The sequence below is a fragment of the Delphinapterus leucas genome, chromosome 15 (assembly GCF_059928025.1).
Source record: "Delphinapterus leucas isolate spDelLeu-1000000601 "Yukka" chromosome 15, BTC_Dleu_Yukka2, whole genome shotgun sequence".
Lineage (NCBI taxonomy): Eukaryota > Metazoa > Chordata > Mammalia > Artiodactyla > Monodontidae > Delphinapterus > Delphinapterus leucas.
Window position 1 is genome coordinate 36,916,486 of NC_143143.1, and position 26,992 is coordinate 36,943,477.

The 26,992-nt window shown below is 59.2% G+C and overlaps 1 protein-coding gene across 1 annotated transcript in view; it reads right to left on the reverse strand.

Annotated features, from left to right (window-relative positions):
• MAPK8IP3 (mitogen-activated protein kinase 8 interacting protein 3) overlaps positions 1 to 26,992 on the reverse strand; it is a 50,387-nt gene that overhangs the window by 2,399 nt on the left and 20,996 nt on the right. Inside the window, 28 exon segments of the mRNA XM_089896405.1 lie at positions 89 to 127; positions 319 to 432; positions 517 to 688; positions 1,074 to 1,222; positions 1,344 to 1,411; positions 1,494 to 1,574; positions 1,650 to 1,769; positions 1,879 to 2,068; positions 2,139 to 2,321; positions 2,579 to 2,744; positions 3,261 to 3,419; positions 3,507 to 3,602; positions 3,778 to 3,904; positions 4,440 to 4,610; positions 4,702 to 4,758; positions 5,183 to 5,313; positions 6,558 to 6,639; positions 7,611 to 7,763; positions 8,059 to 8,116; positions 9,401 to 9,418; positions 10,304 to 10,347; positions 10,349 to 10,403; positions 16,259 to 16,377; positions 16,623 to 16,725; positions 17,293 to 17,539; positions 20,817 to 20,958; positions 26,404 to 26,495; positions 26,766 to 26,836. Coding sequence (XP_089752531.1) covers positions 89 to 127; positions 319 to 432; positions 517 to 688; positions 1,074 to 1,222; positions 1,344 to 1,411; positions 1,494 to 1,574; positions 1,650 to 1,769; positions 1,879 to 2,068; positions 2,139 to 2,321; positions 2,579 to 2,744; positions 3,261 to 3,419; positions 3,507 to 3,602; positions 3,778 to 3,904; positions 4,440 to 4,610; positions 4,702 to 4,758; positions 5,183 to 5,313; positions 6,558 to 6,639; positions 7,611 to 7,763; positions 8,059 to 8,116; positions 9,401 to 9,418; positions 10,304 to 10,347; positions 10,349 to 10,403; positions 16,259 to 16,377; positions 16,623 to 16,725; positions 17,293 to 17,539; positions 20,817 to 20,958; positions 26,404 to 26,495; positions 26,766 to 26,836 — 3,207 coding nt within the window.

The window sequence follows — 26,992 nt, forward strand, 5'->3', positions numbered from 1 at the left end:
TCCGAGGGGCAAGGGCAGCCTCAGCCCCCAGGGTGTCCACAGTGGGGGGCTTCCTTCTGAGAGCAGGAGGCAGGCGCTCTGGACTTACCTCGGAGCCCCAGGAGCTGGCCTCGGTGCAGGACCACAGCTGGGGGAGGTGAGGGGCGGAGCATGGAAGAGAGAGGAGAGAAGTCACAGGAGGGACTGGCTGAGGAGGGCTGTGGCTAGGGCAGCCCGCGTCCTCCTCTGTCCTGGCAGAGCGCACCTGCCCCTGGGACCCTGACGGGCGCCTGTGAGTGGCAGCCAGGCCACCTCTACAGGTGTCTGTGGGTCACTCACTTTCAGTCAGCGGGATGGAGATGACAACTCCGTTGCCGGTGCCCACCCAGAGGCGGTTGCCTGCGATGAGCAGGGCTGTGATGCGCACGAAGGAGAAGCCCAGCTTGCCTGTCCCTGGGGGTGGGGGGAGGCGGGTCAGCGGGGAGGGCTCGGGGGACCCTCCCTGCCCCCACATGCCTGGCTGGGGTGGCCCCTCACCCAGCATCTTGCTGACGTAGGGCTCAATATCCACGTCCTGCAGGTGCTGGTGGGTGTGGGCGTGGTAGAGCCGCAGCGTGGAGTCCAGGCGGATGGACACCCACACCCCGTCACCAATCCACGCCAGTTGCCGTACCTGGCTCTCCCGCCGTGGGTGGGCGTCGAACGACTTCTGTGGGGTCAGGGCAGCCCGTCAATGGGGTGGGGGGCCCTGAAGCTGCCATGGCCAAGAGTCCCTGAAGCAGCTCATGGGTACCTTTCTAGGGCCTCTTTGCTCCCTTGGGTCCTGGCTCCTAGGAGGAGCCCCAGCACCCCAGCCCCACCCCACAGCAGTGCCTGAGGGAGGTGCGGGGGAGCCCATTCAGACACCGATCTGCTTGTTTCAGAGAGAAGCAGCAGGTGGGCTCCAGAAAGACAGGCATTCACAGCCCAGCTGCCCTTTGTTGGCCCGTGACCTTGGATGAACCAGTCACTTCCCTAAGTGCATTTCCTTTGACCCCACGAAGCCCCCACCAGAGTCCATTAGAAGGTGTGTGGAAGCCCCAGCCTGCACTTGCCTCAATCTGCATCGTCTTGGGCTGGATGACATGCACCTTGTTCTTGTAGCCGCACCAGACGCGGTCATACACGACGGCCATGCAGCGGATGGAGTGGTGTGGGTGGCCCAGGTCCATCAGGTGATAGTTGCTCAGGTCCCACTGGCTGTCTGTAGAGAGCCCGCGACCCCTGCTCAGGCCTGGCCAGGCCACCTCTGCTCACGGTGCGGGTGGTTCACGCCCTGCCTGGACGTCAGATGCTGCTCCCCCACCCACCGTGCCAGGCCTCACCTTCACCTCGGTGGAAGATGGCCAGGGTCCCATCGGCCAGAGCCACCAGCACTCGCCCTTTTACGTGCCTGCAATGGGAAGGTGGTGAGCCAGGCTCAGGCCGGCTGCCCTCGGCCCTCCCGACCCCGGCCCCCGGCGGGGGTTACGCACACCAGGCTCAGCACGGAGTCCTTCAGCTTGATGGAGTGCAGACACTTCTTCCAGTTGGCCACAGCCGAGTGCACGTAGAGCCTGCGGGAGGAGGCACGGTGGGTGGGGGCTCGCCCAGGGGACCCTCTCCACCCCGGCCCCCAAGGCCCAGCCTACCAGCCATTCTGGGCTCCCAGCCACATGGTGGGTGCAGCACTGCTGCTGGCCCCTGCGGCGTCCCCACTGGGCTCCGGCTCAGGCTGCACACCGCTCACGTCCGTCTCCAGCCCGTTCTCACTGCAGGGAGGATGGCGGCTCCAGGGCAGCCCACGGAAGCCCGTCCCTGCCCACCTCTGCCAGTCCCCGCCCCCCTCCTCCCCTGCTGCCCCATCCTGAGAGAGCCCACCTGTCAGGCTGGGTGCTGGTGGGTGGGGCAGGGGCCGGGTCGGTGAAGACGTGCTCTGTGAGGGGCCCAGGCCGCACCGCAGCTGCCTCTGCCTCACTGGGCCCAGAGTCTGGCACCTCCATGGCCTCCGTGGCCTCCTCCGTGGACTGAGATGGGTTGACCTTCCCATTGGCGACAGCAGCCACCTCCCCTGTGGAAGGGAGGGGTGAGCTTGGCTGGGTGAGAGAAGACGGCCGCCAGGGCTCAGGCCCAGGACTCACCCTGGCCCTTGTCCAGCACTGGGGTGTCCCCACGGGAGGAGCAGTTGCTGCGCGGCACGTTGCAGCGGGTGGCACAGCCCACCAGGGTGATGCCGGCCAGCACGCCGTCTGCACTAGAGTCCTCAGGGTTCACGTCGCTGTCCAGGAAGATCTCCCCCGGAGGGTAGTCACCATCGCTGGCCGCTGGAGGGAGAGTCACAGCCCCGTCACCCCGCGCTGAGAAGCCCCCATGACAGGACCCTACCCAGAGCTCCAGTCCCGGTGAGGGTGCAGGGGGAAGGGAGGGGCTGTTTGTGATGCCACCCCATCTCCTTGTCACCGGGTGAGTGTCACAGGGGTCTCCTCCTGCATCATTAACAGGACTGAGCAGAGAGCTCAGACAGCTCCTCCCTGGACGCTCCGCATTGACTCCCGGCCAGCAGCAGGGGCCCAGCACTCACCAGGGATGCTGGAGATGCATAGGACGTGGGCATTGCACACGGTGAACTGGTCCACGACGGTGCCCGGCTGGTTGGCATCGATGATCACCACTTTGCTGGTGGTCAGGGTGCTGGTGAGGATCCACACGCGGCTGGAGGTGGCGTCCGCCTCGGGGAGCTCCTTTGCCTGTTTCCGAGCACAGGGACGGGCTGGTGCCTGAGCGCTCACTACTGTAGCAGCAATGGGGGGCGAGTGGGGGGCATCTTGGAATCTCAGGATCTAGCCTTACCCGCGGCCTTAGGGGACCTGAATGTCCTCCCTTGTCGCCAGGACGGTGAGAACTCTGAACTGCACATTGTGCCTAGGTCGTGGCACTCATGGCCTCCCTTCCTCAGAGGAAGACTGAGCTCCCGGTGATTAAGTCACTGGCCCCCACATCGAGCCGGGACAGAAAGTGAAGCCTCCAGGCACTAAGCCCCTCACACGGCTCCTGGGCAGGCACAGACCTGCTCCAGCCTGGCTGCCCTGAGCCTCCGCTCCTCCTTGCTGCCCCACCCACCGGCAGGGGGCCGGGCCACCCCAGTCTCCCGCCACTGTCCCCAGCTGTCCTCCGTTTCTGTCACTCCCACCCAGACTAGTCATAGCAGAGCCATCGGGATGGCAGAAGCAGAAGATGGCCCTGGCCCTGCCTGCCACTCTGACCTTCTTCTTCTCGGGGGACGCATGGTTGCTCTTGGTCTCTCCTTCTACTTCCCGGTCGCAGGTCAGAGGGTCGCGGCCTGGCACAGGCTTGACTCCATTCCCGGGGTCATCCTCACTCAGTTTCCAGCCGCTCAGGTTGACGCCCGCGGCACACCACAGCTGTGAGGACAGGGCCATGAGGTCCGGCCTCATGGGCTTCTGGGGCAGCGGGACCTCTCCCAGCCTCGCGCTTTCCGCAGGGCTCACCTTCATGGTCGGGTCCTTCTCCACCAGAGGGCGGCAGTACACGGGGACGGGCACGTTCTTCATGCGGGTGTCCTCCTGGCCCCCGTTGGGACTCAGCTGCAGGAACAAGGCAGAGGGGCGCTGTGGGCGCCAGGCCTGGCCGGCTCACATGTGTGGGGCTGCAGTCCACTACCCGGTCCTCCAGGTTTTGGACTTGGGGCCCTGGGCGCGTACGGGGCTCCCCAGGGGCTCCCTGCCTGCAGCGCCCCCCATGCTGCCCTGCGCCCAGCACCTGCTTGTACTTGGCTGGTAGGCTCCAGCCACAGGCCTGCAGCCGCCCGTCGTCATTGCGCACGTGCTCGCGCACCTGGCGGTACTGCTCACGCTTCTGCTCCCGCCTTGCAGAGGATGTGCAGTCGCTGGCAGAGGAAGGGCAGGTTACTGCGTCTGCAGGGAGCACGCCTGCCGCCCCGGAGCTCTCCCTGCTGGAACTGGACCGTCCCTGCCGGGTGCCCATCTGACGGCAGGGGGCTCTCCCCAGCTCTAGGCTTGGAGGCCACATCCAGCCGTTGCCCTGGGCCAGCTGGCAGGGACCCACAGCCCTGGTGGCACCTGAAATGGCTGCGGGCTGCCTGCTAGGGGTCACCCGAGGAGCAAGGCGCAGGCCTCTGGGACTAAGCGGAGGGACTGTGGGGGAGCACAGCCTCTGCTGAGGGACATCCAATGCTCCCACTGGGGGTGGAAGGGTAAACACGGTGTGCACGGAGAGGTCGTGACCCCTGATGCCTGGTCAGTGTCCTTCCCACTACGGACCCCATCCCCTGAGCACAGCCGCCAGAGCAGCAAGGTGGAAACCGGTCCTGCTTCAGAGCCTGGAGGGGAGGGGCCCTGGGACACAGGGACTCCCCCTGTGCAGGCCAGCGGGGAAGGGCAGGGCAGGCCTGGGAAACTCACTCATCTGGGAAGAACTCCAGGGGCCGGCTGCCGGCGGAGATCTGGCACATGGCGTGGCTGCGGCGCTGACTGAAGCCGGCCGTGGTGGGTGACTTGTAATGGATGTTCACGGAGGGGTAGGACCGCTTGGCCGGAGGGGGGCTTGAGGAGGAGCTGAAGAGGCGGCTGAAGCTGCCAGCCGAAGCATAGGGGGTGAGGGGTGGCCTGAGGGGAGACCTCCCCAGCAACCACTGCCAGTGCCCTCCCAGTGCCCCCAACTCACAATTGCCAGATGGTGGACTTCTTCTTCTCCTGGACAGATGGATGCTCTCGGGATGCTCTACAGGGGACGGCAGGGGGAGAGGCCCCACTCAGCCATGCCCACCCAGTCCAACCAAGCCCCCCTCTCACCGGGCCCCTCTTGCCTCCCTTGCTTGGGACCCTCCCCATGGACACACAGACTGGAGCATCAGACAAGAGGGGGTCCCAGGCAAGTCACACGTAACTTCCTAGAGAGACCCCGGCGCACTGGCCCCAACAAACCAGGTACATCCACTGGCCAGGGCTGCACCAGAGGCCCAGTTCTGCTGGCCCCCTGCAGGCTTCCACCAGGGATGACCCTACACCCTTAATTCTCCCGGAAGAGAGGGAGGTGTAGGGGTGGTCAGCCTCAATCCCATCCCCAGGACCTCCTAGAGCGACCACAGCTCACAGATGGAGATGGGAGCATGTCTTCTGGAGCCCACAGGAGCCGGGAGGCCCACCTGATCATCTCGGTCCACCGCACGGCCTCCTGCAGCTCCATCAGCCGCTCCTTGTACTGGTTGCGCTCCATGAGCACGCGGGCCATCTCCACACGCGTGAAGCGGCGGCGCTGCGCCATGGGGATTTTGTCCTGCGGGGAGAGTGCCGCTGCTCAGCCAGCAAGGGGCCGCCTCCGGGAGTGGGCGCACCCAAGGGCGCTTTCCCACAGAGCTTCAGGCAAACGCAGTGGGGAGGGGTGGGCACAGGAACAGGAGCCACCACCCCGAAAGGGCCCCCCTTCTTTCCAGAAGGTCACATGACACACTCGAGGGGTACAACACACACAGTGTGTTTTCCTACAAGCTCCCAGACACCCTGGCAATCCCAAATGCCACCGGTCAATGCTAACAGGTGGGACTGGCCCACGGTGGCATAGCAGGAAGAAAGGTTCTGGGGAAGGTCTGGCGAGCAGGACCCTGGTCACTGCCTCGGAGTTGGACACTTGTACCGGCGGATCTGCACGGGATCTGCTGTCCCTGGCAGGACTGTCTCCTTACGCAGCCCTGCGCTGGGCTGCCCTCCCCTCGTGCCCCCACCACCGGCACTCGGAGTTCACAGGAGCATCGGCAGCCCCAGGCCCCCCACCAGGAGGTCAAGGCACCAATCGGGTGCCCTCCATGCCCGAGTGGGAGGGCCTTGAGGAGCCGCAGCTGCCTAATACACCTGCGGCTTTGTTTCTTTCCTCTAGTATTGGGAGGTGAGGGGCTGCACAGGATGAGCAAGGTGAACAGCTACAGTTTCCCAAGTGACTGCTATGGGATCGGCATCCTGTTACATGCATCCCACAACCCCCAAAATAACAGTGGATGAGTGGTGAGGTCAGCGTCCAAACTTCACCTTGGCTTAAAAGACCCATGCCTGCTCTCTCTGTAAGGAAGGCGGCCAGGTCGCTGGGCTGGGGCCCCTATTCTGGAGAGGATCTGGGAAGGGCAAAGACCCCTACAAACCCTTCCCTACAGCCACTCCTAGGGCTTTCCTCAGAACATTCCATGCATCTCCGGGGGTTTGTGAGGACAGATGAGGCATCTGAGGGCCTCAGGTACTCAAACTGTTCTGTCTGGGGGGCAGCAGTTGGGCCGGTAAGCAGGGAGACCCCACTTGTGACAGCGCAATCCACATCTGCTAGGACCTAGGTAAGGGGGCATCCCGCAGAGAGGGGGCTGCTTCTGACCGTACGAAGTCACCGGGGCAGTGGGGTGGTGGAGCTGCTGCTGGGTGCAGTCATCACACAGGAGGGGTGAGGAGGAGCCAGAGACCCAGAAGAACTAGCACATCCCCGGGAAGACCGCCCACACTGCCCACCCCCCATGCCCACATGTTAATAGTGGAATATACCAATTCTGTACAGAGATAGCTGCTTACATCCTCCACCTCTTCTTTGGGTTCACGGTGGGCAATGATGGCCTCTGACTTCACTCTACAGGATGAGGAAGGAAGCGGGGCAGGGTGAGGGCCCCACTGGGCACTGGCCCAGAGGATGTGTCCCACCTCTCAGCTGCACTCAGGGCTCTCCCCTCAGGTTCTAGGCCCTGAGCATTCCTGCCAGTGCCTTGGGGACGGGTGGCTCCACACCCCTGCCCACATGTGCCCTGAAGCCCAGCCAAGGAACAGGACCTCCAATTCAGGTGGTCAATTGCTAATGGGAAGGCAAGGGCAGTGCTGGCTTCAGGCAGGGCCAGAGGAGACCTGGCTCCCAGTCCCACAAACCTGGCACAGGTGCCACCTGCCTAGGGCCCGCCCCTAACACCTCCCCTTTCCTGTCTGGAGCCAAAGGCACCACTTTGGGAGAATGGGGTGAGGATCAGGCTGGAAGAGAAAGGCCACAGGGACGTGCAGAGTGCTGGGGAGGACACCCCAGAGCTTCCCAGCAAGGCTCTGTGACCCAACCTCGGCTGACTGAGGGCTGGGGAGCAGAGGGGAGTGCGGGGGACCTGCGGTGGCCAGAGGCCATTATCCTCCCTTCCCTCCTCCTGAACGAATGTAATAGTGTGAGAGGAGTGGGAAGGCCCCGCTCAGCTGCCAGAAAAAGGACACCCAAGACAGTACACTGTCCCTCGTGTGGGATTATTCCCCCGAGGATGGTGGAGACCAGAGGGGAGGGGTGGGTTGCCAACACAGTAGTTGGGTCTGGGTGGGGTTGAATATGAGATGTAGCTCAGGGATGAGCAGGAGGCTGAGCAGTGAGCACGCAAAGTGAGCCACTTTGGGAAGGAATGACCTCAGGGGGTGTGCTTAGCTAGAGAGCAGGTGCCAGGGAATTGCGGAGAGGTGCGGAGAGGACCGGAGGGGCCTGGGCAGTGCCTGACCCTGCTCTCCACGCCTGGTGGCCCAGCCTCCGTGGGAGCCCCACCCCTCAAGGAGCCCCGCCCCTCAAGGAGCCCCGCTCACCTCCTCAGCTCCTCCTCCAGGTCCTTGATGCGGTTCTCCAGTCTGAGTTTGGCCTGCCTGGCGGCTTCCAAGTCCCCCTTCAGCACCTCCTGCTCCCCCGAGAGCTGGTCCACCTTGGCGATGAGGTCGTTCTTCACCACGTTCAGAGCGTTTCTTTGAAAAGGCAGAAAGAGGGGAGCTCCTTGTGACCCGGTGTGTACATTAAGTGATGGGGTTTCAAAGGGGTCTGCCCACCCTGGTGTATCTGAGCAGACACATCCTGGTCTTGAAAGTGGTGAGAGGAGGTGACCATCCCATCCTCTCCCCAGGAGGGGTGAGCTCAGTCCAGTGGGTCCAGGTCCTCCCTGGGGACTGCCCTGAGGCTGGGCCGACGCAGTTGTTACAGGAGCCCCTGGTCCTGGTTGGGGGCTGTCTCAGCAACTGTGGTGCTGAGGAAGAACATCCTTACTTGGTTTCTAGAAGCTGTGAGTTCTCCAGCAGCAGATTCCCCACTTCCTTGCCCATTCCTGAAACAAAAGGTACGGAGTTATTACGTGTGTCTGGTGAAGCCAGACCCTGATGCTCACAACTGCCTCAGAATAACAGACGTCCTGCCGGGGGGCGGCCCACCCCTGGAAGGATGGCCGCCCCCCCCAGGAGGGCTGACATGAAGGGATAAGGAACAGAGGCCCGATCTGCAGGAAGACGCCTGCCTGGGGAGGCCGGGCGACCCTAAGAGAGGCCTCTGCCGGTCTTGAGGCAGGCACTCCACCAAGCAACGCAGTCAGGAAAGGACCTGCTGCGTGTGAGCCCCGTGGGGGTCTCAGACTGGCCTCTGGAGGGCAATGAGCAGGTCTCCTCTGCCCCGATGGATGCAGCAGCCCTGGGCTTACATTCTGGAACTCAGTGATGGGCTCTCACAGCTCTCTACCAACATGAAGTCTGGGTACCAGCAGGGCCTGGACGGTACCCTTGTGGCCTCTGTGCAACCTCCTCAATCAATGCCCACCCCTGGCCCAGTATCACTGCCTTCCCCCAGCCCTGTGACTTCCAGGCCATCATGAAGCAGACCCTTTTCAGAGCTGCCCCCTCGGAGAATGGAGGTTGGAGCTGTGGTGATGGGGACAGAGAGCACTGGCCAAGGAGATGGGATGGTCCATGGCAGGTGCAGCCCTCCACCAGGCTGGGAGCAGGCCTTCAGGAGCCAGAAGGTGGGAGTGGAGGTGAGGACAGCACTCCGGGGGCTGGTGCCCAGAGGGGATGGCCAGACCCCAAAGTGGGCCCCGCAGACTGAGGTCTCTGCAGGCGTGTCACAAAACCCCCAAAGCACCACATCTAATCCTTCAGGACTGCCTCGAAGCCCAAGGTCTGTTCCTCTTGTTCACTTCCCTCCTCCACGGCCTTAACACAACTATGAGACGAGATGACCCACACACACAGTGTGGCCAGCTTAGGGTTCTGCCGGCTGTTTCTATTCTCACCTCCTCGCCTCAAACGTGGCCTGCCTGCCCTTCAGATGGGATGCAGCAGGCACTGGGCTCAGGCCTTCCTGAACTAATGGGGGGGGGGCTGAGAGAGGCTGGGGTCCCCTCCTCAGCCTGTCAAGGGTCTGCTCTGAGGGAGTCAGGTGCCTGCTCACCATGCCTGCTGGAGGCCCCACCCCCACCCCTGAAGCCACGGATACCACTGCCCCCACGGCTGCCCCACCGGGCTCAACAAAGCAAATGGCTCATGAAGCATAAGAAGGTGTCAGGGAGGCAGAGGAAGCCAGAAGCAGGGAAACACATACTGAAACAGGGCCTCGGCCTTACCAAAAAAATCATCGCGCACTATGGGCGCCGTCCCAGTCCCAGGGAGATGGGCGACCAGGGCGGGAGGAAGGAGAGGGAGAGAGGAAGGGAGAGAAAAGAAGCGCGTTAAGCCCGTGTGATAAGCAGGCGGGAGGACTTCAGGGCTAATTCTTGCTGGGTTAGGGGTGGACACAGGAGTGGGACAGGAGGGGCGGGAGACGGGATGGGGCCAGCTACTCCTTCCAGAAAGTTTACCTTGGGTGGTGAGGTGGAGGATCAGGGCAACACAACTGACATTTTACACTAAAATCCTGGGTTGGTGGGGTGGTGGGGTGGTGGGGTGGTGGGGTGGTGGGGTGGGGGGTGGGGGCTAAGGACAGGGGTCTCTGCAAATGAGGGAGAGCTGTGACCAGGCCCCGGGTGCCCTTGAACATAGTGGGGAATTAGCACGGGGATGGGCAGGACCTCAGAGCCTCTGCTGAAAGCAGGAAAGCAGGAGCTTGGCCCATGTGCCCCGTGGGGAGAGGACCCCTGACTTCGAGGGTATACCCAACAGAGGGGAGATGCCACAGCACTGAGTCTGTACTCTGTGTCCAGTTAACTAGCCTCCGCCTCTATCGGCTCTGTAGGACCTTAAGAAATGGCCTACAGAGAGAGACAGGGGTCAAGGGCACAGCAGCTCTCCCTCAATTGTCAAGGTCACTGTCAGTGGGCTGGTGGAGCAAACCAAAAGCTTCCGAGCAGCAGTAGGCTGGTGAGCAAAAGCACGTGTGCCTTAGTGGCCTGGACCAGGATTGGGAGGGGACAGGCTGCACAGCTGGCGGTGACTGGGCAGCAGCAGTGGGGTGTCCCAGGGTGCCACCCCCTCCACCTGGATGCCACCATGGGGAAGAGGGTCCGCAAACAGACAGCAGAGATACACACCTGAGAACTCCCCTGGGGCCGTGTCCAGCGAAGCACAGAGAGACGGGGAAGGAAGTGACAAAGGTTAATTGGTGACTGAAACCAACAAAATGAAGAAACTCTTATTAAAGAAAAAGCGACGATGATCAGCCATTTCCACGTTGAAGGGCCCAAAAGCATACGAGCAGACGACGCCAGGTCTGCGGGTGCCAAATGCATCCAAGGCAGGAACCCTGAAGGAAAGGGGAGGTCAGAACATCACGCTCCTCAGTCCTGGGGGCCCTGGGGCAGGCGTGCAGATCTAAAGCCTGCTTGCCCCTGTACTCCCACCACCATCAGGAGGGCCAGACCCCTGTAAAGCTAACGTGTGTGTGGGTGTGGTGTGGTGGGTGCTGGGCATCCAGCCTCACAGGCGCCCCCAGTGAGTGAGCCACGGACAAGGACTTGGCCTCGGTGGGGGGTGGGGGTGGGGCCCTGGCCAGCCCAGGTCTTAGGGGAAGGGCAAGACCTTAGATCAAGGGCAACCAGAAGACAAGGGCCCTACTGTGCAGGGAGGGAATCACTGAGTCAGGATGTGAGGGGTGGGGAGGGGGGCGCTTGTGCCAAACTGCTCTCTGCCACCCAGCTGAAGACTTGAGGAAATGATGCTGTTCTATTTGGTTCATTTCACGCAGAATTGGTATAAAAAGTCGCCTGACTTAAATGACAAACTACAGAATCTGTGGAAGGAATTCAAATGATAAAGTGGATTTATCATTTTGATAGGCGGTTCAGAAGTGGATGTGTCCCCTCTCATCTCTACTTCCCAGGCAGCTGCTGTTCACGCTTGATAGTCTCCTTCTCAGACATCTTTCTAGGCAGACATCAGTTTCTAAAAAACAAAATCGTGACCACCACTCTCCATCCTCTTGGGCAACTTCCTCCGTTGCACCTCACACGGTATCCCAGGACCCCTTCCACATGAAGGATCCACGATCACCTTGAAAGCTTCGATGTATTTCCATATGGAGACGTCCCATCGTTTCCTAGGGCATCGGCTCCTTTGACAGGTATTTCGGGCCTGCACGGTTGTGTGTGGGCACCAGGACACGCGCACGGGCTCCTGTGGGTGCCTTGGCCCTATTTGAGGAGTGGTGGTCCCGCTCCCTCCAGGTCCAGCCTGGCGGTACCCTGCCAGCTGGCCTCTACCGGCCACCTCCCATCAGCGGGGTGGACAGTACCCGCTTCATTTTTGTCAATCGTTTGAGGAAAAAGAGTTAGCTGTATACTCTCTCACTATTCATTTCTGTGTTATTCTTGAAGTTGAACATCTTTTCAGGTTTGTGGGTCTCTTCTGTGAATGTCCTGCTTTATCCTCTACTCATTTCATATTTAAAAAATTTTTTTAAATTAATTTTTGCCTGCATTGGGTCTTCATTGCTGCACACAGGCTATCTCTAGTTGCGGCGAGCGGGGGCAACTCTTTGTTGCGGTGTGCAGACTTCTCGTTGCGGTGGCTTCCCTTATTGTGGAGCACAGGCTCTAGGCGCAACGGCTTCAGTAGTCGTGGCATGTGGGCTCAGTAATTGTGGCTCGCGGGCTCTAGAGCACAGGCTCAGTAGTTGTGGCGCACGGGCTTAGTTGCTCCGTGGCATGTGGGATCTTACCAGACTAGGGCTCGAACCTGTGTCCCCTGCATTGGCAGGCAGATTCTTAACCACTGCACCACTAGGGAAGCTTCCTATTGTACTTCACTTCTTTTAACGTTAATGGTGAAGACCATAAATACATATATATACATACACATACGTACATATATATACACATACACACACACACACACACACACACACACACACACACACATATATATTCTTTGGTTTTGGCAATAAAGAGAAGCCCAGATTATGAAAATACTCTCCAGTACTCTCTTCCAGTTCTGTTATCCTTGTATTTTTATGTTTAGATCTTTAATCCACCTAGAAATTATTTTTGTGTTCGGAGTGAGGTTGAATTAGACCTCATTTTTTTCCAAGTGGCTAGTCAACGAATCCAGTACACATATTGAATAATCCATCATCTGAATGTCTTCAGGAACTGGTGATGGGGGACCAGGCCTCCTGTCACTGACACTTCCTCCAGCTGAGCCAGACTCTGGGGACTCGAGCAGACCCCAGCTCATCCCTCCACCCTGCTGGACAAAGGGCCGGACCCTCACTCCAGGGCTCTGTCCACAGATCACAGGAGCTCGCGGCTCTCCTCAACATCTCAGGGCTGCCTGCCTTGCCTGTGCTCCTCGTGATGAAGGCTCCAGAAAGGCACCCAAAGGCCCATCACTCCCAAGAGTGGGGTCTCATTCCAACCAGAACTAAGTGGTGCCTGAGAGGGCCCCCGCCCGCCAAGCGTTGCAGCGCAAGTGCCTGGGCACTCACCACCCGGTGAGAAGACGATTCTCACTTCAGCCCCTCAGCACAGACCCATCAGATGCACTGGTTAGAGCTTCTCACGTCAGGCACTCCTGCTTGAGGGAACTGACCTCAGGAGATGCATCAGACATCATTTCCCTCTCAGGAACCCTGCTGCAACAGACTGCACCTCTATCTACTGACTCAGTCAATGTGGCTCCAGGTAAAACTCACTGGTGTGCGGTTTCTAGTTCTCTGCTTTTCTCTCCCATCACTCTTTATGGAGACTCTGGCGTCCGGAACGGTGCTGTCTGAACCACAGGATGTGGCCACATGCTAGAGCATCTGCCAGCCCCGGGGGCGCCAGGATGGGTGGGGGGCAGTCACATGGAGTGAGCACGCACACCATCAGCACTGCACCTGTGGGCACTGCAGGGGAGGGGACAGCTCTGCAGCCTGGGGCCACAGGGCAAGGCAGGAAACGTGGCCGATGGGATGGACTGACTGGCAGGCCACCCAGTGCCACCAGGTAGCGAGAAGGCCAGTGAGCTCCGGTGATCTCATAGAACCATGCAAGGCATCACAAGTGTAGCAGAAGCATCAGTCACAACAGCCAAAAGTGAAATGACCCAAATGTCCATCAGTGGCTGAATGGATACATGAAATGTGGTCTATCCACACTGAAACATTATTCAGCCATAAAAAGGAATGAAACTCTGACACACTCCAACATGGACGAACCTTAAAGGCATGATGCTAAATGAAGGCAGCCAGATGGAAAAGGTCACTGACGTGAAATGTCCAGAACAGGCAAGTCTGCAGAGACAGGAAGTAGAGCAGCAGTGCCAGGGTGGTGGCGGGGAGCGACTGCTAGTGGGTACAGGTTTCATTTGAGGGGCGGTGTAAAATGTTCTAAAGCTATGTGGTGATGACTGCACAAATCCGAACGTGCTAAAAGTCACTGAGGTGTACACTTAAAGTGGGTGGATTGTATGGTGTGGAAATTCCATCTCAATAAGGCTGTTAAAAAAAGCACAGCGGTGGTCGGAGGCAGGGCTGCCACCCTGGGTGGGACCTGAGTTCAAGTCCTGGCTCTGCCACTTCACCTCAGCCTCTGTGACCTCAGTTTCTTCATCTGTGAAATGGAGACACTAGCAGTGTGAGGCATTAACGGTGGCTGGGTATATAAAACATTGGTGTCGCTCTTCTCGTAAGGCCCGTGATGAGTGTTGGAATCTTGTCACATGACGAGACTGAAGAAAGGTACGAGGTGCAGGGGCCCCGCTTCGCCCCTCAGACCTCCTCCAGAGCTCCGCACCAGGAGCGGGAATGCGAAGCTGGGCCTCCGACCCTGACATGGAAATGCAAAACATCCTATGTCTGTATGTCTTCCTAGGGAGATGCCTTTTACCTTTTTATCAGGTTCTCAAAAGCTCAAGAAAGTGTGGTGCCCTGCTGTGTAAGCTCTCCAGTGCAGGAGGCTGCCCCCCAGGCCCGGCGCGGCTCCAAGGTTGCCCGGGCAGAAAGGCACTCCTTCCAGTGACCACCCATCACAGCCTGGATCCCAGGTGCCTCCTCCCGGCCACGCCCGGCCCTGCTGGTGTGAGCACATGCAGGGGAGCAGCCTACAGCCCATCCCCACGAGTCCACACCTGTCCAGGGGGTTCCCACATCTAGAAAGATCTACGCCCGCAGGTAGCTATGACAGTGGTATTCAAACAGCAAAAATTAGAATTGATTAGGCAATTCACAGTCACACAAAGATAAGGAAGTTAAAACGTGCAGAGGAATCTTAGTGGTTCAGGGAAACATTAACATCAGCCATGAAGAAAAGGCCAGACAAAAGCTGCCACCCCACGTCCCAGGTGCGCATGCTGGGGCCCTGGCGCCTGGGAGGGTGTCACTCATCACGGCTTGGGGGCTCCTCTGGTTTTTACTTCCTTCTTGGCAATGTCTGATATTACTTTAATACTATTATCAGCATGTATCCTTTTTCTAAAAATAAAAAAATGCCTAAAAATTGAATTTATATGGTAGTATCTGAAATATGTAAAGAAGAGAAGGATGTCAAAATACTAAAAGTGACTGTCCCTAATGAGTAGACTTTTTCTGAATACTAACAGCTTTTGTGTATTTTTAAATATATATTTTTACAATGCTTGTGAGAAAAATTCCATTAAAAATATATACTGCCAAAAGCGGGCATCTTTGTCTTTTTCCTAATCTTAGAGGGGACGCTTTCAGTCTTTCACCATTGAGTATGAATGTACTTTACTGAAATGTACACCTAAAAACTGATTAAGTTTTACATTATGGTTTTACCACAATTTGATATATACAGTTGTGTACCTATATCTCTGGCTGAAAATTCTGGCTGAAAAATTTAAATTCTGGCTGAAAAAACTTCTGTTCCAGGCACAAGGCGTGCTGGTGCTAAACACCCCAGATGATGCTGCTGCCTGGAGGTCTCCCCACCCTGAGTAAGACAATCAACTTATGAGAACTAATAGGATGCAGGCCCACTGCAAAGAAAGCGAGGCTGTTCCAGCTAAAAACGCCAGCTGGGCCCCCTTCGTTTGCAGGTCAGGCCTGGTGGTGTGTGCAGCTGGCAGGCCGGCCAGGCGGCGCTGTCTACCCGGGGAACTGGTCCAGAGATGCCCCGAGTCCCTGCTGGTGCGTCTATCGGGGGGAGTGAGAGCAGCAGAGACGCTGGCAACAGAAACCCTCAGATGCCAGACAGCTCCGCCTCCTCAGGCAGCAGATGATACAACATGGATCAAACGTCAGGAGGCAGCCTTCCCGGATTCTCTTAGTGGAATCGCTACCACCCTGCTTGCCACGTATCCAGTGGAGGCAGCTACTGCCCCTCCCCAAGGAGAAACAAGAGGACCCTTCCTTGGGGTGTGGGGAGGGGACAGAACAGAACCACGGCCCTGACGCCCACCTTGCTGGCTGCTGAGCAGGAGAGAGGGCTTCGGGGACAAGGCCGCTTCTCCAGGCTGGGGCTCCGGACACACATCTGGGCTAGGGGAGCTTGAACCCCACTGAGAGACAGTGTGACTTCCCTCCACTGCCCTGAGGGCCACAGCCTGGCCTCAGAGCCATGCAGGCTGCCCTCAGGTACAGGCAGACGCTGGCACACGGGGCCTGGCTCGGGCATGGAGGGAGGACCAGGAGCAAGTCTGCATTAGGCAGGCTGTCTCTGCACCCGTCTCAGACATAGCCTCGCAGGGCTCCCGGAGGGCACTGACACTGTCTGGGCATGCTCCTCGTGGACTGGAGGAGCTGGCAGCCACCACCCTCCCAAAACGTTCCTAGAAAGTGGGCTGCCCAGGGGAGGGGCTTGGAGCAGGGCTGGGCTGAGGGCTACTGGGAATGGGTTTCTTCTTGGGCTGACAAGATGGTCTATAGACAGTTGCTCGAATCCGTGAGCACCCCAAACCCCACCGAGCGGCACACTTTAAGAGGCAAGTTACGGTAAGTGAATACATCTCAATATTCACAGTTTGTAAAAAGAACTTCCTGGCTCACAGAGACTTTGCTTTCATCACAAACCCAACCACAACAGGGTCCCGGGGATGGTTGTTTTTACCTAGCAGGTCGGCCCCTTCGTCCACATCCCCGATGACCTCGGACCCCGCAGTCGACAGCTCGTGGTACAGGGAGTCAGTGTTGATGCCAAAAGCCTTGTTCACGATCCCCTGGGTTGGGCTGTGGGGACACGCAGCCGAGGAAGGTGGAGTGAGTGGGCAGCACCACTGGACCGCACACGGGGACACCTCTGAGGGGCCACTCGATGCCAACACCGCTGGCGCAAGTGCAGGTGTGGCGGGTGGCGGGTCAGTGTCCTGGGCAGTTCTCCCACCTTGAGGGGCTGCGAGGCACCTCTACCAGGGGCACCAACTCCCAGGGTGAGTGCTGAGCCATTCGGGACTGGCTTTGGGCCCAGTGAGCACCTGCTGCCCGTGCGGTCCAGGCGGGGCTCCCGGCCCATGTCCAGCTCTGGGGTGGAGTCGATAATGTCCTGAACATCAGACCACTCGTCACTGCTGCCCATGCCTGGGGGAAACAGTGGAGCCCAGGGTCAGGGGGTGACCAGCAGTTCCCTGTACCACTCATGGCTGCCCTGGGGCCCCCTGTCCGGAGACCCCACGCTAGGCCACCACAGGCAGGGACGGTCATGGTGGGGGTTCTTCCCGAGCTGGTGGCTGGATGGGGCCTGTCCCCCAGAACTGTGATCCCACCTGAACAGGCCATTTTTTCCTTCCCTTTTCTCTGATTAGACTGTGTCTGCTGGATGACAGTGGTCTACTGTCAGGCTGAGTTGTGTCCCCCAAATTCACAGGCTGAAGCCCTGGACCCCAGTTCCTCAGAACGTGACTCTATTGGAGATGGGTTTTTAAAGAGGTGATGAAGGTAAAATGAGGCCAAAGGGTGGGCCCTGGTCTCATCTGACTGTGTCCTTATAAAAAGCAGGGGTCAGTCAGGACACACATACAGAGGCATGACCACTTGAGGACAGGGCAGCCAAGGAGAGGCCTCAGGAGCGACCAGCCCTGCGAACTGGGAGGAGACATGCGTGGTGCTGGTGAGGGTGGGGCGCTGGGCAGGCGGGGCGGCCAGTACCTATGCTGACGTTGCGCATCTCCTGTGTGACCTGCACCTCCATGTTGCGGCTGTTGCGCTTCTCCCGCGCTCTCTTGTTGTTCTTGGAGCTGCCGCTGTAGTCGCCCAGAGGTTGCAGGCCCTCGCTGAGGGGTGTGACCGCAGCCGAGGGCACAGAGGACGTGGGCGTGTTGGACTTGGTGCCCGTGGTGCTGGGCGTGGCCGCCGCTGAGGACTGGCCTGACTCGGACATCTCATCCTGCGGACACTGGGGCCAAACACAGGAAGAGGGAAGCTCGTGGCGCGGGTCGGGTCCCCCGGGGAGGCCACGAGGGGTGGACCACGCAGGGCCGGCAGGGCCTCGGCCACCACCACGAGGCCCCCTTGCTTGGGGTCTTTGCCACTCGGCCGCAGTAAAACAGCACTCCGTGCCAGAATGGAAGTGACAGGAGGCCACTTCTCTCCCGCTGGGCTGATTCCTCCCAGCCTCTTCACTTGACTCATCCAGCCTCTGGCTTTCCAGAGGCGGCTACACCTTATTTAAATGGCTTGGGCCGGGCTTTTGGCTTGCACGCTTTCCAGTATGGGGCTAGACACGAAGCTATGTGGATGTGGCCGGTAGCCCCTTGCAGCCGGTGGGTGGGCAGAGCTAAGCCCCAGCCCAGGTCAGGGCAGAAGCTCCCCGGCTGGGAAGGAGGCCGGGGAGGCCGGCATGCCTTCTGATCAAGTTACTGCTCCACTGCGAGGCCCTCGAGGGCTGGTCCCTCTCGTTCCTGCCTCCTGCCTCCCGCCCTGGCCACAGTCAGGGGCTGTGACAAGTGGGCACCTCCCCAGTTCTGCCAGTGGTGGCCTCCCCAACAAAGAGACACCAGGGGATGGGTCTCGCTTAATCTCCACGGCCCAACCGAACCAAAGTTTGCCTTCAACGCCTACGCAAATGCAAATTCCACAGAATGGGACGTCCCCCAAATGTTCCGAGAGTGAAAAAAGACCAGATTAGTAAAAACTGCAATCAACTGTTGACCTTAAGAATCTCCCTGGAGAGAGAACACATTGTTTGAATAAATGTGGACAGCAAACAAACATTCCTCTCCTACCGTCTTTCCTGGTGAAACCATCAGGGAACCTCAATAAAAATAGCCTCCGCTCTTCTACGAACTAACATCGGTAACCCCAGACTCACCCCCGACTCACCCCTGAGCAGGTGCCGTGGGGCCCCCGCAGCCTCTTTCTTGCCTGGTGCCGAGAAGGGGCATGGCCTCAGGAGGGGCTGAGACCAATGGGGGCGGAGGGGGGCAGCACTGAGAGGCCACTCTGGGTACATGTTCCCATCGGCGCCAGATCACATGGTTTCCTCAGAGGACACACTTTCAGGAGAACTTTCCTACAAGAGGAGCTGATGACGGGGTGTCGGCCTTCTCTGTGAAGCTGGATGGATGCTGGGACCAACCTACCCCCACCTTTAACTAGGAAGGGCTGACCGTGCTCCCATGGCCACCTCCAGGTGACTAGGAGTCAGAGTGGTTTGGGAGCCTCGTGGGATCTGCCTTTTCCCGAGCAGCCTGGTCCCCGCCAGGCGCCGCCTCTCCCTGGGCTGAGACTCTTCTACCCGGAACCTCACATCCTCGTTCTCCTCTCGACAGGGCTCCCATCCCAGCAGCTGTGTCCCTGAGGGACACTTGGTGATGTCTGGAGACACTTGTGGTGACCAGAGCTGGGGATGGGTGGAGGCAAGGTGCCCACAACACCGCACAGGGAACAGGATGGCCCCCATAGCCAACAACACTCATCCGGGTTGCTGATGAGCTGTGGTGAGAAGCGCCCCCTGCAAACATTTTTGGTTTGGGTTTGGGTTCTGCCGCTCAGGGCCAATTTGTAAAGAAAAAACCCTTTCCTTTTCACAGCACCGTGCACACTGCACGCCTCTGTGGTGGAGGCCCGAGTGCTCTCCCACAGGGAGGGTTCCGAGGAGAGTGGTACCCGAGGAGGGCTATGCTCCAGGCTGATGCACAGGGACTTCCACAAAGACGGCCGGGCACATGAGCCCATGCCTCACGGACCACCTGACACAATGGCCACGCTCCCCACCTGTCCGTGATTTGAACACTGTTTCCGTGGGCCTCCTGACTCTGGTAGTCACCGTGGGTAATTCTGCGGCATAACCAGGCCTCCCCCTACTCCCCTAGCTGTCTGTCGCCTGCAGGCCACCACTTACCCACAGGACACTCCCCCTGGCCACCACTTACCTAAAGAAACCTGCCAACCTCTAACACCAACGTGCAGCAGTGACCTCCAAATGCAAAGAACCCACATCCCAGCGGCCATGCCTCCCATGAGGAGCCACAACTGTTTGGTTAAAACACTGAAAATACAGTATATAAAAACAAAAAACAAAACAAAAACAACAAAACAAATTAAAAAATTAGAAAAACTTGAAAACCTAGAGCATAAAATAAAAAGAACTTAAAAGTAATTATTAAAAAAAAATCAAACAAAACACACCTATGAACTAAAACATAAAGGACTATAATTTATTAAGAGAGAACGATTTCAGACGACGCAGGAGAAAGAGAGACGCATGAGAACACAGGCTAGCCCAAGGGGCCGTCTGGAGACCCCAGCCTCCCAGCTTTCTGAGGCTCAACGCCCCCGCAGGGGCTTGGGGGTACATGCCAGCTGTGGGCCCCGCCCCTTCTGCCCGGACCCCACTTGCTGGCAGGACAGCCAGTGGCTGGCGGGCACGAGGTGTGCTCACTCTGCGGAACAGACGCAGAGTGAGTGGGGTCGCTTTCCGACACAGCTGGCAGCTTGTGGGGACCTCCTGCAGCCCAGCTGGACACTGCAGGGCAGGACAGCCGGCAATGAGTCGCGGCGGGAAGGAAGCTGTGGGGAAGCCTGGGCCCACATCCACTGCTCGACCCGGCCCAGAGGGTATCCTCTGATGGCCTCAGTGGGGAATCACCAGACCCAGGGCGAGGGTCTGGTCTCTTCAACGAGCAATGGGGCCCGCGTTCCGTCCTGCCACAGCCTGCCTTCACCAGATGGGCTGAGCTCACAGACCAAGACTGGCAGCAAGTGCCAGGGGCCCTGCACAAGTGCCTGCCCTTGGCCTTCCCAGGGCCCCAGTGCTGGGGATGGAGGGTGGGTGCTCTCACTGCTGAGCTGAGCACACCCGAGACGTCTTCCTTCTCAAACTCAGGTGGTTAGCACGGGTAGGCCGGTAAGAACAGCCCAAAGAAGAGAAGCTGACCCCTGGCCTTTGACTTTCTCCTGGTTGGAGTGCAAACCTCAGATGCTAGAAGGACAACACGTGTGGGGTGAAGCCCAGTCTGGCTGCGAGGCTCTGGGTTATGTTCGGGGATGGTCACTACGCTCAGCCCTGCCCGATGGGCACGCCCTGGCTGTAGGAAGGTCCCCCCTGTCCGATGGGCATGCCCTGGCTGTAGGCAGGTCCCCGAGCAGCCAAGAGTCCCGGCTGCGGCCACACCCTCCTGAAAGAATGTGGGGCAACGGGGAGCCCTCACTCCACAGCACGGCTACAAAACCTGGTAGCTGGAGCTGAGCTGCAGCTGGCCGAGGTCACTCAGGTGCCAGTGGTCCCCCGCAGGCATGAGCTTGCCCCCCATCTGTGCACGTACCATACCGTCGGTCAGGGGGAAGACGCTCAGGGAGGTGGGGCGCTCCTTCCTGTTGAAATGTGGGGAGAGAAGGAGAGGGGGGATTAGACAGGGGCTCCTGAAACACGGCTGCAAACTCTTTCTGGACATGCGGATGCTTATTCTGCAGCTGGAGCTGCTCTAAAAGACGCCCCTGACCACGGGCTGTAGGGAAGGGCGTGACCTTCTGGGTGGCCAGGCACACAGGACCTCAGACCCCTCTGGCCTGCAGCCGCACTAATCAGCGTGTTCACCCGCTCAGGGCATCGCCACTCCGCTGTGATCCCATAGAACATTCCCCTCCATTACACTGTCATTTATCAGTTTTATTTATTTCCATTGTAAACAGACACCTGCACAGCAGTGCCTGTGATAGGCCCTTTGGCATCACAGGCAGCATTGCCTGGTTCCTCCTTGGCCCTACTTCTGCCTCCTGGAGCCAGCCAGGACGAGTCAACCCTTTCTCCCCTGTTCTTTGTTCCTCGCCCTCCCCCAACACCACATCACTGTTTTCAGGAGACCTGGGTACGGAGTTTCTCATGGGGCGCTTTTCTCTTGCTCCGAGCAGTTCCCCCCATCACGGAGCACTGACACCACAGAGGCGCCTTATAAAGCTATGCTACCCAACTGAGAATGTCCAGTGGGCTGGACTGATGCTCAAAGCCGCCTGCCGTGGGCTCAGTCCCTGGGATACGTCCCGTGGGCTGTTAGCGGCGAGGGAACGGAGCCCAGGCCCAGGGCAGACACATGGCGCCCCAGAGCCTGTCGGCGGCTGCATGGAGTCCATGCTGCTCAGAGCTGTTCAGGCCAAGCATCCGAATCCCTGACACACAGGGGCTGAGGTGGGAGGGGTGGCAAGGCTTCCTCAGGGGTCCCACGGAGCCGGGTCCAGAGGCTGGGCTGTCCTGGAGGGAGGATGGTGGCTTCCTCACAGTGCCTGGAGGATGCAGGTGATGGACAGGGGAGCGGAGCGGCCGCCATGACCAGAACTTCCTATGGCTGGCGGGCAGCTGCCTGAGGCACGACTTTGGGAAGGATGTCTCTCTGGGGGTGCCCCAACGGCTCCAGGGCGGCGGGGCTGGGGCGGAGCAGGAGGAGAACTCCGAATCTGGAAGCCCCTCCGAGCTGCTCGAGCTGTTGGTCTGTTCTGTTCAGGAAGACACTGCCTCCCGCACAGCAGGGTCTCCAGACCTGTTGGGACCTGGCTGTGCCTCTGGGGGCTAAGCTGCGGGAGGGACAGGGCCAGAGGAGGCCTGCAGGGCCAGACAGGGGCCTCGGCCACTCAGGAAGGCGGTTTCCTGCTGACGACCTCAAGTGCCTCATGCAGCCGTTGTCCCCCATGACAGATGACACTTTCTTGGTTAAGAGCTCAGACGTCAAATTAGAAAGCTCTGGGTCTGCAGATCCATCCCAAGCTCAGCAGCCCGTGGCTCAGTCCTCGCCAGGCCATTCTCTGACCACAGCCCCCAGGCCCTCGGCGTCCGGGAAGGCAGCCACTGCTCCGTGGGCTGCTCCTTCAGGGCTCCCAGCCCCTCCTCCACCACTGCTCCTCCACTGGGCTCCCAGTGCCCATATGGGGGTGCCTCTCCTGGGGCCCAGCTCTGACCTCGGTGGGGGATGCACATAAGGGGTTCCTCGGCCCAGGCTGTCACCAGATACCACAGGGTAACATGACGGCACGGCAGGGTGGGGCCACCTGCCCCCCAGGATGGGAGCCCGCATCCATCGCCCGCCTCCACGACTCTATGCGTCAACAGACAGCCAGGCCGCACTCCCCGATGGAAATCCTCACGAGGATCGAGTCCCACGTCCTCTCCGCTGCTCCCCGCAACCGCAAGCCTCAAGAGCATTCGCTGGGTGCTGCTGACTGCCGGCCAGAGCCCATCCAAGGCTCACCCACCGTGTCCTCTTGTTATAGCCCTGCAGCTCCCCCGGGAGATGCCAATGCTAGTCCACTTCAGAGGCTATAGCCCGAGGGCGTCACACTGCTCGCAGAGGTCACGCCACTGGCTCTGGGTCCTAAGTGACTGAGCTGGGCTGCCTAACACCAGGCGCAAGGTCTCCACCCCTGCCCGCCACCTCCTGGGGGTGCAGACATGCGGCCCGACCCGCAGGCCGGGTGGACGTTTGCTAGTGGGGTCTGCACTGCTACCTGCTTCAGACCTGCTGCCTTGGGGCCTGGGACCCGCCTGCCTCTCCTCGGCAGCAGGCCCTGTCAATGCCAAGTCCAGAGCCTCCAATCTGTATGATTCCGGCAGCCATCCGAGCTCCCCCAACCCGAGGCCCAGGGACAGCTGCAGCCTTTACCTTCTCCTCCACGACTGGCGAGGACTGCAGGGCAGTGACAGACGAGGGCCAGCACACAGCGGGGACAGCACAGAGGGCAAGACAAGAAGGCAACATTAGAGAGGGAAGGTTGGGGGCTCTGGGGGCACGTGTGCGCACATGGAGAGGGAGGGCCCCCATGGAGACAGACAGATGTGGAACACGCAGATCCTACGCAGGATGGACACAGGGCACACAGACACACACCCCCTTGGCTTGGACGGCAGGGTGCGCCCACTCAGCCCCGGGCAGTGGGTGAGCGTCCTCCCCACGATGCTCCTGGCACACGCAGGCACTCGCGTGTGCAGTGACAGGGCACACGATTGCATACGCCATGTTCACGGGCCCACGCACGCTCACCACCGGTTTTGTTTTGTTTTAATTTATTTATTTAATTTATTTATTTTTGGCTGTGTTGGGTCTTTGTTGCTACGTGTGGGCTTTCTCTAGCTGCGGTGAGCGGGCGCTACTCTTCGCTGCGGTACACAGGCCTCCCATTGTGGTGGCTTCTCTTGTTGTGGAGCATGGGCTCTAGGTGCACAGGCTTCAGTAGTTGTGGCACGCAGGCTCAGAAGTTGTGAATCACGGGCTCTAGAGTACAGGCTCAGTAGTTGTGGCGCACGGGCTTAGTTGCTCCACAGCATGTGGGATCTTCCCAGACCAGGGCTCGAAACCGTGTCCCCTGCATTGGCAGGCGGATTCTTAACCACTGCGCCACCATGGAAGCCCTCACCACCGGTTTTATTCTAAAGACACAAAGATTCACAAAACCAAGCCAGGACTGAAGGAAAACTGTGCCTATCTGGGCTCAGCAGTGGCCAGCAGCTCCCCGGCACTAAGGACGAGCCTCCTCGGGGAGCCGGAGAGTCTAAACTAAGATGGGCAGACACACATCTGTCCCCAAAGGATACAGAGTTGTGGCTGGAGGGGTACACCCCAGAGAAGAGCAGGTCAGGAGGGCAGAACAGGGCCTTCCCCTTCATCTGCTGCAGCAGCACAGGCCACAGTGGGATGTCTGCACTCTCTGAGCCCTACAGAGGCCAACGCCCAGCGCAGTGAGAGAAGGCCTGTGCTTTCTCTCCTTCCACCAGCGTGCCCGCTGGACATGGGAGGCATGGCTGCGATTTCGTGCGCCACAGTGAGGTTAAATGTCTCCAGCCAGCTGGCAGAGCAATGGAGGCAGCCCAAACGCAGCCCTGCCTCTCTGCTTCCCAAACAAGCTCTGCTCCGGCCACCGCCCCGCAACACACACACACACAGGAAGGCGCCTCTTCACTGCCAAGGCACAGGAGGGTCGCAGCTGACAGCCCCAGGCTCCTCCTTCCTGCTGGCAGGCATCTCTACCCCCGTGGGGCTCAGGAAGGTGTCTTAGCAGAGAGTGTCCAGGGCCTGGAGAGGATGGACACACAGCCAAGTGCACCCTGGCCTCGGGGACACCCGGAGGAGGATCAGATGGGGACACAAGGCTGGGCAGGAATCTGGGCCAGAGCCCAAACTCTTGGTAATGCCCGAACAGCCAGCCTCTGCAGCCCCAAAACAACACGAGGAGCTCCCGATTCCAGGTTGGCATTTGGTGCAGTTCCTTGGAAATTCCCTCAGTGACTTCTAAGGGCCAGTAGTGAGGCTTTCACAGTGTGTCGGGAAACGGTGGCTTGGAGATGGGTATTTCCTACCTTCAGATAAAACTGACCCAGAAACAATACCTGCAAAGGGTTTTGTAGTTTAACACACTCTTTGATACACAATCCCTCACTTAATTCTCACAGAGCCAGGGGGGTCAGCTAATGACCCCCTGATATCCTTTCCTGGGGCACACACATTTACAGAAAGAAAGCATCCACAACGGCTCTATCCCCTACTCCCCACGAGAAGCGGCGAGACTGTCTAAAAACATGCCAGTGGTCCCCTGGATGACTGCTCTTCCTAGGCCCTGCTAGGCCTCCGCTGACATATTACACTTTCCGTTTTCAAACTGGAAGACTCAACAGCTTCGCCCACCATGGCCCAGTGAGTAGCTGACGATGCCCAGAATGGAAGGGCCTGAATCTCCTTGTTTGCAGACATCACCCATCAAGGAGACAGGTGCAGAGAAAATAGAGCTTTTTCATGACCAGACCTGGGGCTTCCGGTGTTCGCTGCAGGAACAAGGGGCCACAGCTGCAGAGGCACGAACGGCGAGCTCCATCCATTGGGCCTGGGGTTCCAGCCTCAGGCACCTCCTCCCTCCTCCAGCCTGATGGAGCCATGGCCTCCCATGGTAACACCCTGGAGAAGATCTCTGACAATCTGCTCCTGGGGTACTGAGGTGTGGTTTTATCCTGAATGAAGATGAAGCAGGAACCTGGCCTCTGCAGGCTTCTCTCTGCTCCCCGAATAAAACCAGCATGGCGGGGTGTGACTGTGTCTGCTGGTCACCGAGGTGTGCAGGCCTCCCCCACCACCTAGAGTCGATTCTCGCAATTCGAGCTGGTTGTATTCTACAAAGTCACCGCAAACACGTTTGCTTGTAGAAGAAACATGTACATAGGTAGGTACACATCTCACACAGATTAGAATCTCCATTTCTCACTCATCCTGGTACACTGTTTCCTTTATTTTACAAAACAGAAAACGAGGTGCTAGAAGTATTTAACATGTCTTAGAGGACAGGGGCCAGAGCTGGGCTCCATCCAGACCCCACTGACTGGCCCCTGGACCCCAGCGTCTTGCAGGACACTGCGCCACCCGCCGCCCCCATCCCTGGGCATCACTGCAGGAGGTGGAGCGTCGCCTGGCACCACCTCAGCTGGCACCCTGTGCACTGGGTGACTCAAATTTTTCACTGCTCTGCGCACATCTGCAGATGACTGCGAAAGTGCCGTAAGTGGTGATTTTGAGGCTACAAATAAATTTTACAGAGTAGGCGAATTCAGAAACACAGAATTTGCAGGTATTAGGACGGACTACACGGTTTTCCCTGGGTCTCTGTGACGGCCTGCGGGCCCGCAGCAGGCCCACCCCAGCCCCTCACCTGCTTGGTGCCGTCCTCTGCACACACCCCGGCTCAAGCCACACACTCCAACCGGACACCCCTCTCCCTGAGTCGGGGGTGGGGGCCACGGCTCCTCTTGGGGGAGGGCACCAAGCTCTGGCACCCGGCTTCCTGCCCTACCTCCTCCCCGGCAGGGTGCTCTCGGTCTGGCTGTTCCCCCCGACCTGCTGCATCTTGGACCTCTCGATGTGCTCCACGTAGGTCTGGATCATCTGTGAAGAGGACACATCCAAGTGAGTGCTCCCTGCCCACGAGGTCCACCCGCCCACCCCCTCTAGCCTGTGCCACTTTCACCCCCACTGGGCTCGGACAGAGATGAAGGCAGAGTTCAGGGAAGGGAGTCTGGCCACATGAGGCCCAGGGCTTTCAGGTTCAGCAGGTGAACCCCAGGGAATGAAAAGGCAGCCAAGGTCGGCAGCCAACCCCACGTGTGGGGCTTTATCACTTCCTCGTGGCCCTGGCCCCGTGGCGGGGACACCCACCTCTGTGTGCCGCTGGTGCAGGGCATTGTACTCCTTCTTCATCTCCGACTCCCGCTCCTCCAGCCGGGAAACTAGAAAACACAACCAATGTTTGTCAACTGCACAGCCCGCTTCTCCAGGGCACGTACTTCTCTGGACTTGACTGCTGGGGGACAGAGTATTCCAGACAAACCCTGCCTGGACCCTGAGCTCAGAGGTGGCCTCATCAGCGCAAAGCACCCTGGGGA